The sequence below is a fragment of the Temnothorax americanus genome, unplaced genomic scaffold, assembly GCF_048541705.1.
Source record: "Temnothorax americanus isolate GAGA-0224 unplaced genomic scaffold, ASM4854170v1 Scaffold27, whole genome shotgun sequence".
In the NCBI taxonomy this organism is placed as follows: domain Eukaryota; kingdom Metazoa; phylum Arthropoda; class Insecta; order Hymenoptera; family Formicidae; genus Temnothorax; species Temnothorax americanus.
In genome coordinates this window covers 2421566-2438208 of record NW_027509411.1, presented here as the reverse complement: position 1 = coordinate 2438208, position 16643 = coordinate 2421566, and the positions used below count along the sequence as shown (strand labels likewise).

Genomic DNA, 16643 nt, shown 5'->3' with positions numbered 1-16643 from the left:
AATTCGCTCGTTCACGTAATTCGTTACTACAAATATTTCAAATTTATTTGTATGTGCTTGTTTATTCTTCCTAACCTCTACTTTATAGAAAATTAACATTAAATTATTTGTATCGTGTGTAAAAATGTCTTCGCGATCGTTCTTGCAGCGCGGTGATCGCGCATATCATCATAAAAGACGATAAAACCGTCGTCATCAAAGATACTTAAAAATTATAAAACATTCTCTGTTGCTTGTTCTCCAAATATATATATATATATATATATATATATATATATACATATATATTATTCGTTTTGCTTACAAAATTTTCCATAAAGGCCTGTTTGTCTCATCGTATTCGGATTTTTAAATTGATAGGAGATACATATCTTTTATTTGAAATAAACCCATGCAGACAGCACACAAGTGATATGTCCAAAAGCGGGACATCTTATATATATATATATATATATATCTGCTGAACGCGACGCGACCATTGGCCGCGTTCAGGCATAGTATGGTTGCGTTCCAAAATTCAGGGTGCCATTACATGGAGCGCGGAAACGCGGAAACGCGGAAGCGCGGAAGACAAAATTTACTAGATTTCCGTCGATCCGTTCCGTCTGTTTTGAATGCCTTAATATTACATGGAGCATATTTTGAGCGGAAAAGCGGAACGGAGAATTATAAAATATTAATTTTTAACGGTATTTATTGATTAAAATGCTTGTATTCAATAGATAAGCTGAAAAGATAAGCATATTAATAAAAATTGCAATGAATTAAGTGAACACAATTTTAAGAAATGAATACAAATGTCTATTTGTCACTATATACTGTTTCGCTTTTCCGCGCAAATTGTGCTCCATGTAATATAAGGAGAAACAAACTCGCGGAACGAACGCGTCAAAATCCGTTGTCAACGCGGATACAGTATACTCCATCAAATTTCGGAGCTGTTTAATCACATTGAAAAAAAAGCTTTTACACATACTCTTCGATTACTTTATTATTTAATAAAAGTGGCAGTATAATATTATAGATCCAAACATCATGTTGATGGTTATTGGGTGCGTTCAGCCGATACTCCGCTAGCCTAGCAATCGTGAGCAGTCGCTCGTTTTCGCTCGTTTCCTCTCCTTTGACTCAATGAATTAAAAGGATAGGAAACGAGCGAAAACGAGCGACTGCTCACGATTGCTAGGCTAGCGGAGTATCGGCTGAACGCACCCATTATGAAGTATATCTTATATGCAAAGCCAGGGTACATACATAGGCTGCGTTAAGTACTGGCAGTGAATATCGAAACACAGCCATACATACATTGTACATACACGATAATAGCGGATTCCGCTTTTCCGTTCAAACGTGCGGGACTCAACTCGCGGAAACGCGGAATCTAGTTACTATTCTGTTCCGCGCTTCCGCGTTTCCGCGTTTCCGCGCTCCATGTAATGGCACCCTCACTCTGGGTAACTAAAATCTATAGTTTACGTCACGTACACTATAGCATTTTAGTTAACTAGAGTGAGTTTTGGAACATGACGTATAACGTTCAGGCAACACAACTGTTGAGTGAGCGCTCATTATGAAGATCCGGAGAAGAACCAAAGGTAAGAACCAATCATATTAAAGAATCACAAGTTATGTTTCCTGAATGCGGCCATTGTTGATCGTTGATCGTCCACCCAACTCCCACGGCCACGCTTTCAGCATCAGCATCAGCAGTGACATTTCTATATATGGTTAAAAAGTGCCTTGGAATTATAAGTACATGGCATACAGCGAGTTAAAATAAAAGTCGAGTTATCACCGAATTGATAATTAAAATTCCTGTCTTAAAACGCCGAGCATTAAAAGTACGAATCGTAACTTTAACAAATTGATTGATATTCTTTAATCATATTTTGTATTTAACATCCACGCTACATGTGAAAAACTATCCTTATTTTGCATTGTAACCTTTTATATCTCGTTTACATACATCAGACCGGCAAGAAGATAACGGACGCCCAAGATATTCACACAAGTATTTTTCCAATTGACAGCAGTATGGAGGCAGTACTTGAACAGAACATCAAAAAGGTTGCCAATCACGTTGAGCAGCAGTTGGACGCAGAATTGGAGAAATTAGACAATTTGGACATCAGCGATTATGAAAAGATACGCGCGCACAGACTAAATGAGCTGAAACGGATACAAAAACAAAAACAGGATTGGTTGGCTTCGGTAATATGTCATGCCACGTTTATATTCGCCTTAGAGCCTCTGCACAAGACTGTCGTATGATAGCGTAGTGTAATGAAAAACATGGGTCAACGCACAAGAAACGTATCGGTCACGGCGTTATACGTCGATATGTTTCTTGTGCGTTGATCTATGTTACGTTACCGTACGAGAGTCTTGTGCGGTGGCTCTTAGAGCATTTAATATTAGAATTCTAAATATTGTATTAAGAATGCATATAAAATTGTCTCAAAAAATTGTGTAACTGCTGTACAAAATGTTATATAACGAAGTATGTATAACTTATGTATTGTTACAGGGTCACGGAGAATATGCTGAGTTATACGACGAGAAAGAGTTCTTTGAAGTATCTAAAAAGTCAGGAAACATAGCTTGTTTATTTTATAAAGATGATTCGCCACGATGTAAAATAGTGGATCATCATTTCAAGATTCTTGCAAAGAAACACATCGAAGCGAGATTTTGTAAACTAAATGTTGAGAGATGTCCCTTTTTGACTGGTATTATATCATGCTTGATATCTTTTTAAGATATATTTTTTTGCAATAGTGTATTTAAATGTGATAATATTGTATATTTATGCATTACAGAACGGTTACGGATCAGAATTATACCTACAATTGCGATAATTGTGAATGGTAAAACCAAGGATTATATCGTGGGTTTTACTGAATTGGGAAATTGTGATGATTTTTCCACTGAAACATTGCAATCCCGTCTTGCACAATCCGGCGTGATTAATTATGATGATGATCTGCAATGTTCAGAAACCAGTAAGAAACCATTTATATTTAGACCAAAAACCAAGACCATTAAGGGACGCAGCTCAGATGATTCTGATGACGACTGAGACCAAATACAAAAGTTTATATATACTCATTCGTATTTTTCTCATGTATTAAATTTCAGCACTGTGTTCTCTCGTTTAATATAGTAAGCTTTTTGTAATAAAGTTGATAAATTTTATATTTTAATACATACAATAACATATTTTTGATTATATTTATATTAAAATGTCTCAATAATAGATATGTGTAATTTGAAAGATTGTTGGATTTATCGGCAATCGAAAAACAATTTCTCGTAATACTTGTATAATTCAAAATAAATTATATCTATAGTTACAATGTGTGTTAAACTTACAATTAGTTGCATTTCAATATATTTTATTATGTGCTGAGAAAATTATATGTACAGGATATATATACAGGATTATATACCACAGGAAAAGAAGGAAAGATAAATCTTACATACTTAAAATAAATTTTTATGTTGAAATATTACAAAGAACATATGTTTTTAACATATGTTTAATTTTCCTTTATATATTCGCAAGAGTAGTTTTACACAAATGAGACAATACGACGTTTTTTGGACCTGAGAAATAAAAATGGAAATAAATTTATGAATTATGACAAATAAAATAGAGAAAGTAACTTCGTGTAATGTGTATAAATTGTCATATATTTGCAAATTGCAATGCGAAACATGAGAGACAAGTTGCTATACAAGTTTGCTGTACAAGTTATCGAGAATATCACAGTAGTAATGCAATGATAAGTCGTACATGGTTAACTAATTTTATAATTTAAAAAAATTTTCCGAAATACCTGTAGCTTATCTTATGTAAAAAAAAAAAGATACAATATCACGCAATAGAAAAAGCAACACGTTGTATTTATCAATTTTTCTTGTATGCTAGAAGGTATATGTGTCTAAATACATTTAAATAATTTATAACGTAACGAAAATCTATAATTTATTTATATTTTACGAAGAAAGAGAGAGAGAGAGAGAGAGAGAGAGGATTAATTAAATTTTTTAAACTTTTAAAATTATTAAGTTACGTTGAAATATGTCGAATAGTACACAACAGGAAACTGAATATATTTATGGTAATGTAATGCACATTAACAACAATAAAGTACTAAAAAATGTTTCAATCTGTGATATTATGAATGTTACTTATAAGTATCACAAGACAAATATCTCGTTCACAATATATATGTATTTCATGGTACTGCAAAATAACATACGAGATGACTATATTTACAAGTATATGAAACATCATTATCTTTTGTGAGCATATATATATATATATATATATATATATATATATATATATATGTATGTGTGTGTGTACGTATGAACTATATTAGATTTAATATGTTTATCATTGCTTATCTAATACATGGAATCGAATTAGACTAATCTAATACTTAAAGGGCAATAATAAATTTATTAACAAAAATACTTGCGTTACAACTAATTAATGTAAATTTATACTTCTTCTGAAATAATAAAACAATGTTCTGATTTGTTTGAAAAGCTTAACTTTCATTCTTGCTTATCTAAACTTTAAAATTATATAGATATTATATAGAATATAGGTATACGAATTCAGAAACGAATCAAATGTTAATGTGTATTCACACTATCATCATTATCAACAACCTATATATTAATTTATTTTTATTATTGTGAACATATATATATAAGTCTGATTAACTGGTTGAAATGCATAAAATGCCTATGTTTCAGATCACTATACAGGTATTCATATCTGAGAAAATCACATAAGCATATGTCTTCTACCTTTAATACGGTTTACCAAATTGCAAATCTTAAGTGCTGGCCCAAGTTTTAGCCCCATGTACTTCATCATCATGTCGCTATTGAGAAGAAGTAGAGCTTTGCCATCAATTTCCTAAAAAATGTTAATTTCATGATAAGATACATAAGGCACGTTGCATGCATGTTTATATTTAACTTACATGTTTCCTGAACAAATCTGCATGTTGTCCCAATGCTGGGTCTGTAATGGCAATATAATGGATTACATCCTCAATAGTCCATTCCGCTGGCTCGGCGGGAGGAGTGCGATTTCCAGAAGTTTCAGATTGAGTAGTAGACGTCGCTGCTTCTAATTCTGTATGTAAATATGTCGTTAATAGTGTATTATTTCATGAAAATGCTATTTAACATCGAGGTTAATTCCTCAATATTTAAACTCTCGAGAGAGATAGCACAACTCTTTTTTTTATACTATATTATCTTGAGCAATAGAATAGAGCAATAACTATCCATACGTTTTTAAATAATAGTTATGAATATGTGTGCAATTTGCAGTTTATCATTTTACCTACAACAAAGTTTTATTGGGGAAAAAAAATTACCAGGGACAGATTTGCGAGCTTGCTTGCTTGCAGATGGTGATCCTGTAGAATTGTTTGTACTTTGTACAGTAGTTTGTTGTACATGCTGTTGCTCAGTTGACGTTAAGTTTTGTTGATTTTCCGATGACCATTTTCGTTTTTCTCCTATAATCAGTTCTTCTTTAACAGTGGATTGCGGTTGTTGTTGTTGTTGTTGTGGTGGTGTATTGGGACATTTGTTGCAAGGTTCTTTCCTTCTGACTAACATGTATTCACATGCACGGAGGTCTTCAAGTTGCTGCCTTATGTATGTATAGAAATCTTCCTCCTCCAGGAAAACAGGTAACCTAACAGTGGCAGGCTTCTTCAGAGTTCCCATACTCAAATTTATGGTTTCGCCTTCGCCGTTTATCAGTAAACTCAACATTTGCCTGGGATTCATGGCTGCCATTAAAAATGCCTGGAAGATGTCTCTTGCAACATTTGTCATAGGACCAGTGCCAAATTGCGCTGGCATGACTTTGACTTTTCGAAAGTCAAAATATGGCCCACAGTAACATTTATTGTTGACATAAAGTGTAACTGCAACATACAATCAAATCGTCATTTAAAGTGTTTGCATGAACTTTGTTTTTTGTAAAAAATATGGCACGTCGTACGTGTTGGATGTATAATTATAATTTACTAACCGTTCTCAAGCGGCTTGGTATTGGCTGTGCTAGTATCAGGTTCCGTAGCTAACTGCGGTGGTGCGTTTGAGCCTGCAGGACTTACTAATGCAACTGCAGGTTCTCTACTAGTGTTGCTCCCAGAGACCGCCATTACTAACAAAACATTACTGGTGGACCTAGACCTAAACTTGTTGGGACCTGCTGTATAGATTAAAATTGAGATCATTATTAAAACTGTGGATTACAAAAATTTGAATACTATATAATGTTAAGAGATATATGTACTGATCGATGCACGAAAATTAGACTAGTTGGAAGTTACAAAATATTTATATATGTACATTTCTGTCTTGGTGGCTGCAACGGGTGTCCACTTTTGAAACACCATCCTGCAGGGAAAATATCTCGGGAGTCATAACGACACCAGTAATCAAAAGCACCGCGCCAACCATCAAAAGTAATATGTATCATGTCGTCCTTAACCGCGCCGACGGTCGCAGTGCATATAAGTTGTGGGTTTTTCTTATCGATTGCTTCTAACTTATGCCCGACTTCAAACAAATTAGAGCGTGGTGTCTTTGGTTCACGTTTGAATACTTTTGACGGTGCCATCTCGGCACCGTTTAAAGTTTTTAGGAGGAACATTGGCCAACTGGAGGCATTCATCCGAAAGCCTAATGGCGGTTGAAGCATCCCACCAGATTTCTCGCAGTAGCCTATCGGATGTATCTCGTTACTGTCGACCAACCGCCAGAAATCATTCTTGTTATCAGAACCATCTAATCTTAATCTCAACCGTGGTCCAAGAACCCCTACTACAGTGGCGATACAAGTTGACGTCAAGTTTCGTGGATCTAACGCTTCCAATTTCATATTAATCTTAAATTCATTCGTTGGTGGAACTTCATGCTGAAATATAAGCAATGCGTAATGTATAAAGTGAGAGCTCGGTATATCTCCTTCTACAATAAGATTAAATAAAAATTACATATAACTATATTGTACTGTACCTGTTTGAAGCATTCAGTTGGAGCCGCCGTGCTATTTGTTTCCCTTAAATAAAGATCCCAATCAAAAGTCTGATAGGTTTCATATTGAAATGTTCCAGTAGATGTTGACGGCGGGTGAGATACAGTTGTGTGATTATTTGTAGTAGTGTAAGATTGCGTCGATGGTACATTATTGTTGCTTGGTAATCCAGACGGAGCTGGAGATGGGACAGGGGACGGCGACGATGGATCCCTGTTGTCTAAAAATTTAACGTTTGCTTGAATCGCTAACGAAAGCTACGTACTTAGAGCCACTTTGACCAAACTCATTGTTGATTAAAGGGTTACTTACTAACATGACAAAATAATTAGTGTGACCATTTGTATTTCTGACGATATAATCGTCCTAACCCAATTTAAGCCTTGTGTCCACGATGCTAGAAATCGGTCCAAGTTCTCGATTCAAGTTTTCGAATAGAAGTAGTTGCATTTCGATGACTCTAGATAACGTTATAGTCGAAAGATGTGGGGTCGAAAGCTGAGTATGAACCCAGGCCCGTGGAATAATCCTCTTTTCTGTATTTATCAAAGATTTATATAAAAGTTATACATTTTCATTGTCCAACGTCACATTGACCATCGTTGACTATTATAGCTATTTATAAAGTAATAATGTTGGCAAAAAAGGAATTGAATCGGTATGAACCTGGTAACTAGTACGAAAAAATGGGACGTGCTGCATCTTTTCATTCGAACTTTTCTATTCGAGTTTTGCATCCAAGTTTCAGTAACTTTTCCTCGATCCGAGGATCGATAAGATACAATACACGAAAAGATATGTGACAAAAGATTGGGTTAGAACGATTATAACGCCAGAAATACAAATGGTCATACTAATTATTTTGTCATGTTGGCAACTCTTTAATCAACAATTAATCGGAGTTTGGTCGAAGTGGCCTTTTTATGCCCGTTTTCACCAACGTCGTTTAACTCAAACCTTAATTCAATTCGCTCTTTGTCTCTTTCTAACAATCTCCCTTAGAAACGGGCGAAGAGTGAGTTAAACTAAGATTGAAATTAAACGACGTTGATGAAAATGGGCATTAGACATATAGTCACTTACTTTTCTTAGTATCTGCTTGCGTCTCCTTTTTCTGATACGTATTTAAACACGACGAAGAGCAAAAATCCTTCGTCGGGCAATCCTTCTGTTCCAGTCTGAAAGGCGTACCTCTGATCACGTTGTCGCACTGTACACAGGCACTCCGTGTATAGGTTTTGAGAGATTCGGACAGACACGTTTGCGAACAGAACTCCTTCTTGCCGTGCTGCGTGGGATGAACATACTTCAACGGCAATTTAGTCTCTCCGCACCACGTACATGCACCAGTGCTAGACGGAGCTGTAGTACACGCAACAACGTTCTTCGGTTTTGGCGGTCGCCCTGGACCTGCGGAACATAGGAAAGATACATAATTCTCGCTTGTCGAAACGACATCCCGATTAATATTTGCCAAAGAAATGCGGCCGAACAACAGAAAATCGCGATAGTACAAGACGAGGCGATGACGAGGCGGGAAGATGTGGCAAAATATTCGAGCTTGGTAAGGTTATTTTCGCAAACGTTCTCGCATACCTCGCCCTTTGTTCGGCGTAGACATCCTCCGTCCGTGAGTGGACAACTATCGATGGCAGAATCGCCCCTGGGGATCCAACTAACGCAACCGCAAGATCGGGCTCATGTTCGTAGTACGGAAATAAATTTCGGCTTTCGGCGCCGTAGGTCGTCGCGGGACCGAGGCCAAACGAACCCTCGATTCGCGCGAACCCGAATTAACTATCAGCTATCACTTGTGCGGGGTGAAACAGCAGTTTGCGAGCTTCTCTACGCGACCCGCAACTCGTCCCGCAACTCGTCGGAATAAATGTAGCTCGACGGTCAAAATAATCTAAATGTCGCGCATTAAAAGTTGTTGTGTCGGTCCGCCATATTGCTTTAATTTGGCCGCGCAATCCGCGCACAAGAGTGGCGAATGAGAAGCAAGATAAGCTTTCAACCGAGAGAGAGAGAGATAAGTCTGTTCTTTTTAATGTCCACTTTTATTATTAATCCAGATTAATTTTAATTCCTTTGCGCTGTAAAATTATAAAATTAGGTTGAAGGCACTACACGGGGTTCTTACAAAAAAATTTAACCCTAATCCCTCCAACGTTTTTTCTGCCATTTAATCAAATTTTTTAAATTAGAAAAATAAGTTAAATTTATAAAGTTAATTTACATTGGTAAAAATGGACATTTTAGTCGCTATATGCATTTGCTGAAGAATTAAACGGTGGTGTATTTGGTGATGGGTAGTCGACATTTATGGTCGTTTCTTACATAAACAAATATAAAGTATGTAAAGTATACAGCATGTTCCTTCTCGCATCTCGGACCAGTTTTTGATTGGTCAATGAAAATTATTACTGCGCATCCTTTACTACTTCTGTAGTAACTTACGATATATCATTCGTTTAGTAAATTATCGCAAGTTATTACAAAATCCCGTTTACTCGAAGAAAAATCTCGTTTACGCGAAGGAATTATCGTAAGTTGCTACAGAAGTAACGCTCGCGTAAACGTAGTACTTGACTCTTGCTACCATAACTACACCTGGGTTGCGTTCCAAAATTCACTCTGGGTAACTAAAATCTATAGTTTACGTCACGTACACTATAGCATTTTAGTTAACTAGAGTGAGTTTTGGAACATGACCCTGTCTTCTTTCATTTATGTCATGGCTGCAATTTTAAAGTTCGGTTTAGCGGCGTCAAGCGGCCGGCAAATTACTCCGAAAGGTATTTAAACGACAATTATTAATTATAGCGGATGACATTACGTCGCGCTTTGAGGTAGAAGTGGGTAGAAGCATTCGAGATACGTTGATACTCGTTATTTTAATCAGCGACACGGTAAGAATGTTGTTCGTAACGCGACGCGATACGTAGATATATAAATAGAAAAAAAAGGTTATGTCGTGTCGTGCGTGTTTATTGTTGCGTATTTTGTTACAGGCACAGTAGTAAGTACACGTCGATTCGCCAGGATGTCCGAGTTATTGGACAAGGTGCCCGACGTGGACATCGACGGCCACGGGAGATTCAAGTATATCCTGATCAACGTGCAGGACGACGTCGGCAAAGCTAGCAAGAAGATCGTCAGGGGATACGCGAGAGCGCAGTGGCACGGTAAGTTCGCACTTTCGCAGTACGTATATATGTCGTATATTCGCATTGTTATGTCTTGCCGCTAAATGGCGAGCAACGTTGAACATCAGATATGTTGGGCGATGTTGAAAAAAATAACTCGACGTACAAATAATTAATTTAAGAAAATACTTCAAAAACGAGAACGATAATAAGTTAATTCGTAATTTCTTTATAGCTGTTTAATAGCTATGAACTTTAGCTAATAATCTATTATTGTACATACATTACATAGAGTTTGAGGCTAGACTTTGATTAAAATTTGATCGAACGTGTGAATTGAATCGGTGATTAATTTAGTGCACGAGTGCCTATGGTAACATTTTTAATACAGCATGGCGGAAGACTACATGAGAAATTGATGCCAGATACCTCCATCTTGCTGCGACAGTCTGAATTCGACGTTATGTTATTAGTGTCTTATTTAAAAATTTAAAAATGCATCTGGCATCTGCGCAGAACCATACGAAATTTGTCTCGAGTATGAATACACCTGTATTCTTCCACCGTGCTATGTAGTTCGTCGTTCTTCCTCAATCTAGTTTTTCTTTCCATGCACAACTATAAAAGATTTCTAATTTCTAATCATAGATCGAGTTAATCAGACTTTGGTCCAAGTCAGCCTAAGATATAACGAACAGAAATAAGGAAATGAACGTAAGGGATTAATAAGGGAAGAATTAATTTTAACATGTAGGAAGCTGCGCTTTAGTTCACAATAAAGGAATTAAATTTATATGTTTGCTGTATATTAAGTAAAATCTATTGACAAAATTTTTAGTAATATAGAATAAAAAAAGTTATAGATATAAGGATCAATCGAATCTAAAAGCATTCAGATATTGATCAATTTAGTAAAAAATTCAAATATTTATTAATTGATCAACTTTGCCCATTCGTATGTATTGTTCAATATAGTTTTAAGGCTCACTCGCAAGATTCTTAATTTATGTTAAAATAAAAGGATTACGGAAAATCATAATACTTTATGAATCACAGAATATAAATCTCTGCTCGCAACGATTTGCGATGTGTTATCATAATTTTAAGAGTATAATCATATCCTATTGTGCAGATAGGACGTGATAGGTTTATATATTATAGAAATTTATATATAACTATTATATAAATACACATATATGTATTTATTTACAATGCTAAAGATACAATCTGTACATCTTTACATATCTTCATTGTGGATGCAGAAGCGATTGAAGTCATCATTTGACATAGGTATTAATACCATCTCATTTGGAAATGATTACTATGATTGACTTTTTTTTGTTAGTTGTATTTGTAAGTTTTCGTAAGATTGGTCAGTCAATACAATTGTAGACAAAAGCATATAATTGCGCAAATTGTTTCATTATTATATAAATAAAATGTTAATGATAGATGTGATGGATTTTATATGAAAATAAAAAAGATTTTGTAAAATCGAGACTGTATATAGATATACGTGGATAATTAATTTTTTTTAGTTAAGTTTAAATGTATACTTTCATTTGTGAATACATTTTAAAATCTTAGTCACGATTATAAATATCGAAACTGCAACTTGTCGTGAAAAATTCTCACTTCAGACTTCAGAATCCTTAAGGTAGTCGTCTCGTCAGGGCATGTATTAGATAAAGTTTTCGATTTTGGATTTTATATCAAATTATATGATCAGCTTTGCAGTCAATTTTTTTTGTGGCTCCTTACCGACTATTTACTCTAGAAAATCGATCTCGAAAATCACAAATTTTGCATTACTTCATACAGACGGCCAGAAAAAGAAGGCTCTATCACGGTTTCGATCACATATTTTCGCATTTTTCGATTAGATGAAGTGAGAAAAAACATTGCTTTTTGTACATTAGATTTCGAAAAATCCGATGCAACCATAAAATATATAGTTTACCGGAGATTTCGCTGCTAATTTTTTAGTTTATTTTAGTGAAAATGCGGTAATCGAGCAGACATTTTTTGGTCGAGGTAAGGTTGGGAAGACTTGGCAAGCCGCTGGCTAATCACTGTAGTTGCAGGTTATGAGGCTCGTCTTTCTTAGCCGAATTGGATAGTAATTGACACCCCTGTCATGCGTTTTGAAACCCTTTCTCAGTAATTGTCAAAATTCAATCGAAAAGGAGATGTAACCTCACTTGTAACCTTTCTCGACGACTCGCATGATCAGCTGATCAAAACGGAGTCAAATGAGAAAAATCACATAATTTGGAAAAAGTAACATACTTTGGCACGTATGAAATTTTACACCATAATTCATAAAATTATTTTTCTCTTAGCAAAAATTGCCTGAAATATATTTCTGAACGTGAAAACCTACAAACAGTCACATGACTAGCACGTAGCGAGACGCTTACCTTAAGAAGAAATCAAAGTTACAGTTATCGAGAGATATACAATTCAAATTTTATGTAGCGATAGTAGGACAATTTGTACATTAATTATTATAATAAAAAATAGATATCTTTATCTCCTTGGAAAAATATCTTTGATATTTTTAATTCGATATACATATATCAGTATAGATGGTTGTAGATAAATTCACAGTTTGTTACAAGAATGAGAGAGAAGATGTCTATTCTTCTCATTCATATGTTCTTTCATATGTTTTCGAAATCAATGAATGCAGAATCTAGTTGCAAGTGATTGAGGTGGCAGTAGGAGACTTCTCATGTGTTAACCGAGGAAGATATAAACGCAAACAGTTTCGAGCTGATTCATATTCACGAAGCTTTATAAGAATAGAATAGAATATATTACATGTATATGTGATGGTCTTAATATTATTTTCAATGGTGTAAATATACAGGGATACATAATCTCTTGGGAGATCGTCCTCTTTCATGATAAAAGCTCTAGATGGAAAATGAACTCGTCAAGTTTTTCAATGAAATTTATCTCTTTTTATGCTGAGAAATACGACCTTATATGGCTGCGTTCGGAGAGCGCGCTATTAGCGCTATTTGCTTATTCCATCTTTATTTTACACCTGATGAGCGATAAAGATAGAATGATGTAATATAGCGCTAATAGCGCGCTCCCCGAACGCGGCCTATGTATGATGATATATTAGTAGCTTGCAACTTCACACTTGATTACAACAATGACATTCATTGAAACGTTTCTCTTTTATTGAGAGCGATCAAAATTCTTCTACGATCTGTGCGATAATACGATACGAATGTACGACTTTTCGATTCTTCACGAAAATAAAATGTCTTAAATTAATCGCGCTTCTATAAAACTTTCTCTACGAAATGTAAAGCGTAATAAGTTGTTCATTGTTTTCCCAAAATTGCATATATAACGAATCTGCACTTTATTTCATTCAAAGAAAAGAGAAACGAGATATCCACATTTATATCCACGTGTACATTCAACGATTCTAACGACAATTGACAAGGTTCACTTATCTATTACATCATCTTATCCTTTTTTCTCTTTTTTTTCATGCAATTGTTGCAAGATTTTCTTATGAGAAAACGAGAGAAATCACAACAATGGTGCAAGCAAAACGCTATCAGTCAATCGTCATCTGATGCTACGAGATTCCCATTTATTCGTTTACTAAGAGGCTCTCCTGAAGCAGCACCAAGCTCGTTGAATGCTGATGCCGAGTCTGCAGGTCTTGTGATTCGAATTCTTGATGGCTTTCATATCGCTGTTTCTTCTAACATACTGCCGCGACATCGCGTCGTCTCGTTGCGCCCGCTCTCAGGTGCTGTCGCTCTCCTCGCAGTGTTCTATTAGGTCCACGTCGGTCACCGTTGATTCTTGTTCCTTAATGGCCTCAAGCTTGTTTTCCTCATTTTGGCGACTACCACTGCTGTCGGATTTCTCCGTGCTCTTTCCAAGTTCCATCGGTGCTTCTTTGATAGGGGATGGGAATCCCACGAGGTCCGGATCCGTGTTACTGTGCATAAGCGTGAAAGGCAGCTTCAAAGATACTTCACCGCCCATCGCCGAAATAAACAGCTTGACCTTAAAAAGAAAACAAGAAATTGGGCATCTTCATGAAATATTTTTTTACGTTACCTTATAGCCGCGCATTATATATTATTTGGATTGATAATTACAGAACGTGAGTCAATTTGCTTAAATTAAATGGAGATGAATCGACGAAAAAGATGTTTTATCTTTTTCTTAAAATAGTATTGCGTTAAATATGAGAATACGTGCTGTCAAGAATCATTTTTATCCGAAATGGGAGCATCTAATACGTCATATACTTAATAAATTTTTATCAGAATTTATGAGATTTCATACTTTTTCTGCAATGCTTGGTTCAGGTTTCTAAAGATTGCTTTATCTCCTAAAATAAGATCGCATTTGATGCGAATCTAAAATAGGCGATCTTCATTACATTTCCTTTTTTCTCATATTTAAGAGTACCTTCACGTAATAAGATACGTAAATCGTATAAACGTTCCTATCATCGGGTTTGTTTCTAGGGTTTGTAACCGTTGATGCCAGACTCGCTCCGGTTTTCGTGTAACTGTCTTCTAAGGCAATCCAGTTCTTAGTCGTGCCCTTAACAAGCCTGAGAGTGTAAGTCTTCCTCAAATTACCGCCTGGCCCCAGGGGACAATCCTCTTGCGAGGACACAAGGGCCACGACATTCTTGAATTTGCCGTTGCTGAACATACAAACGTCCACGTGTTGCACGACAAATACCTGGAAGGCAAACATTTCTTCACATAATACGGATAAAGGAGTGACTTCTAAATTATTATCTATAATTGTGAACAATCGTGGTTTATTCGATCTGATTTATTTTTTAAACAATAATTGAAATATACTTTATATATATATATATATATATATATATATATATATATGATATAGTTATGTTAAAGCCAGTTAATTTTTTTTTTATATTTCAAAATAAGCAGTAGAGATGTAAAATTTAATTAAAAAATTATCTCCTGAAAAGATTGCAACATCTTGTCGCTGATTGTAGCAAAAATATCTCTAAAAAGAGTTAATTTTGTAAAATTACATGTATGTAAGGCAAAGTTTTAGAGAGGCTTCGTGAAATTGGTGAGCAGTAACTTTAAAACAACATGTCAAAAGGATATTCCTGTTTTAGCGACCCTCTTCTCGATCATTTTTGTCGATCGGATTAATACATTATCGTCTATTAAAGTCAATTGTTATTCAGTGACGTCTGTTGTATCCATATGTCGGCCACGAACTTAAATTTGACTACGAAATGTAATTCGTATAACTTACTGGTGGTCAAGGAGTGTCGGTTTGTTTGCCTAACTGTTTTGGAACAAAGTTAACATGGGGGTTGCGACCGTCCTTTCTGGTCGGTGGGCAGAATATCGGCGGGTGTACCGTGTTCCTATTTTCAAACAACGTTCTCCATTGCTGTTAATGAAGTAGAGCTCAAAAGCGCCTGATGCGAACGCAATTTCCTGTCAGGGCGTAACCTTTGGCGTTTCCCCGGGTTGCTTTCTCCTTGAGAAGGTGGGAGATTTCTATTTGTATCGCAAGCGTTCTCATAAGAAGGGAATGTCGGACAGATTAACGCGGATTATCGCAGTCGGATTCATTTCAGTGCCGTCGCCTCTTTGTCTCTTGCTCCTTGCATGTGTGCGAAACCAATTAAATTATAGCTTCGACCTTCCTCCTCGTGGTTTTGCAAAATAGCTTTGAGTGGGAAATGGCTCCTGTCGATTCCTGTCCGTCGTCGGGAAAATCGCCGTTGCGTCGTTTGTATAATGTTATTGTCTTTTCTTCATGATGTGGCAAGATACGTTAAAAGAATCGATCTAATAGAAACTCTATTTAATCTATTTTGCTGTTCTTTTAACGTTTTTTGAGAGGAAGAAAATTAGCTATATATAATTTCCTTTTTAACTTCTCAGCTATTTTATCTATAGTTGACGACGCTTATTGAGTTACTCACTCATGTATAGAATATTTAATTGGACATCGGATAGGATGCTATGAATTCTTGAGTGAGCAGACAGATGCGTGTAACCGTAGTTATGGGACGCTTCTCAAACTTGTTTCTGCAGCGGTAGCACAAATCTTTGTAAAAAGAGCGATTTTTGCGAGAATTTAAATTATAGGGGTACAGAAGGCTCGACGGATATCGATGATCAAAACATATTTCAAGGTGACAGCAATTTTTACGCGTATAGTTCATCGGGTATCGACCTGTAGTATTTTAGCACACGCTTGTCGTCTGTACTATTTCTTGCTAAATTTCTAAATTAGCTTTGCACATGTCATAGTACACAGACGGCATCATTAATGCCTTCCACCTGAAGGCATAGTGCATGTAACGTGCACTATAGAAATCCCCAGAACACAGCTAGGAAAGCATTAATGACGCC

General features: G+C 35.9%; 4 protein-coding genes across 13 annotated transcripts in view; 2 read left to right on the top strand and 2 right to left on the bottom strand.

Annotated features, from left to right (window-relative positions):
- The first annotated feature begins 1665 nt into the window (after nucleotides 1–1665).
- Nucleotides 1666–3195, top strand: LOC143899373 (phosducin-like protein 3). 3 transcript variants are annotated; one of them, XM_077409625.1, is made up of 4 exons: nucleotides 1666–1841; nucleotides 2034–2211; nucleotides 2528–2729; nucleotides 2820–3195. In XM_077409625.1, exons 2-4 carry the CDS (start codon nucleotides 2035–2037, stop codon nucleotides 3077–3079), a joined length of 639 nt encoding a protein of 212 aa, XP_077265751.1. In that variant the 5' UTR covers nucleotides 1666–1841; nucleotide 2034; the 3' UTR covers nucleotides 3080–3195. The 3 variants fall into 3 exon arrangements, with proteins under 3 accessions (XP_077265751.1, XP_077265750.1, XP_077265749.1); XM_077409624.1 differs by having other exon boundaries at nucleotides 1667–1841; nucleotides 2031–2211; XM_077409623.1 differs by having other exon boundaries at nucleotides 1667–1841; nucleotides 1972–2211.
- Nucleotides 3196–4217: 1022 nt separating this feature from the next.
- Nucleotides 4218–9064, bottom strand: Scm (Polycomb protein Scm). Its single transcript, XM_077409620.1, has 8 exons — nucleotides 8681–9064; nucleotides 8168–8494; nucleotides 7066–7304; nucleotides 6397–6964; nucleotides 6074–6256; nucleotides 5406–5966; nucleotides 5004–5158; nucleotides 4218–4936 (listed from the first exon to the last, which is right to left on the bottom strand). The coding sequence occupies exons 1-8, from the start codon at nucleotides 8703–8705 to the stop codon at nucleotides 4802–4804; spliced, it is 2193 nt and encodes a 730-aa protein (XP_077265746.1). The 5' UTR covers nucleotides 8706–9064; the 3' UTR covers nucleotides 4218–4801.
- A 667-nt stretch (nucleotides 9065–9731) lies between these two features.
- Nucleotides 9732–16643, top strand: part of LOC143899376 (sex-regulated protein janus-A) — an 80664-nt gene continuing 73752 nt past the window's right edge. Inside the window, exons 1-2 of one of the 2 annotated variants that reach the window (XM_077409634.1) lie at nucleotides 9732–9882; nucleotides 10099–10272. In XM_077409634.1, coding sequence (XP_077265760.1) covers nucleotides 9795–9882; nucleotides 10099–10272 — 262 coding nt within the window. In that variant the 5' untranslated portion in view covers nucleotides 9732–9794. Of the gene's footprint in view, nucleotides 9997–10098; nucleotides 10273–16643 lie in introns of both variants that reach the window. The other variant, XM_077409635.1, reaches the window with a different exon arrangement.
- Nucleotides 11412–16643, bottom strand: part of LOC143899375 (phosrestin-2) — a 63392-nt gene continuing 58160 nt past the window's right edge. For all 7 annotated transcript variants that reach the window (XM_077409626.1, XM_077409627.1, XM_077409628.1 and 4 more), the window contains exons 10-11: nucleotides 14689–14970; nucleotides 11412–14277 (exon numbers count right to left, since the gene is read on the bottom strand). In XM_077409626.1, coding sequence (XP_077265752.1) covers nucleotides 14011–14277; nucleotides 14689–14970 — 549 coding nt within the window. In that variant the 3' untranslated portion in view covers nucleotides 11412–14010. The remainder of the gene's footprint in view (nucleotides 14278–14688; nucleotides 14971–16643) is intronic.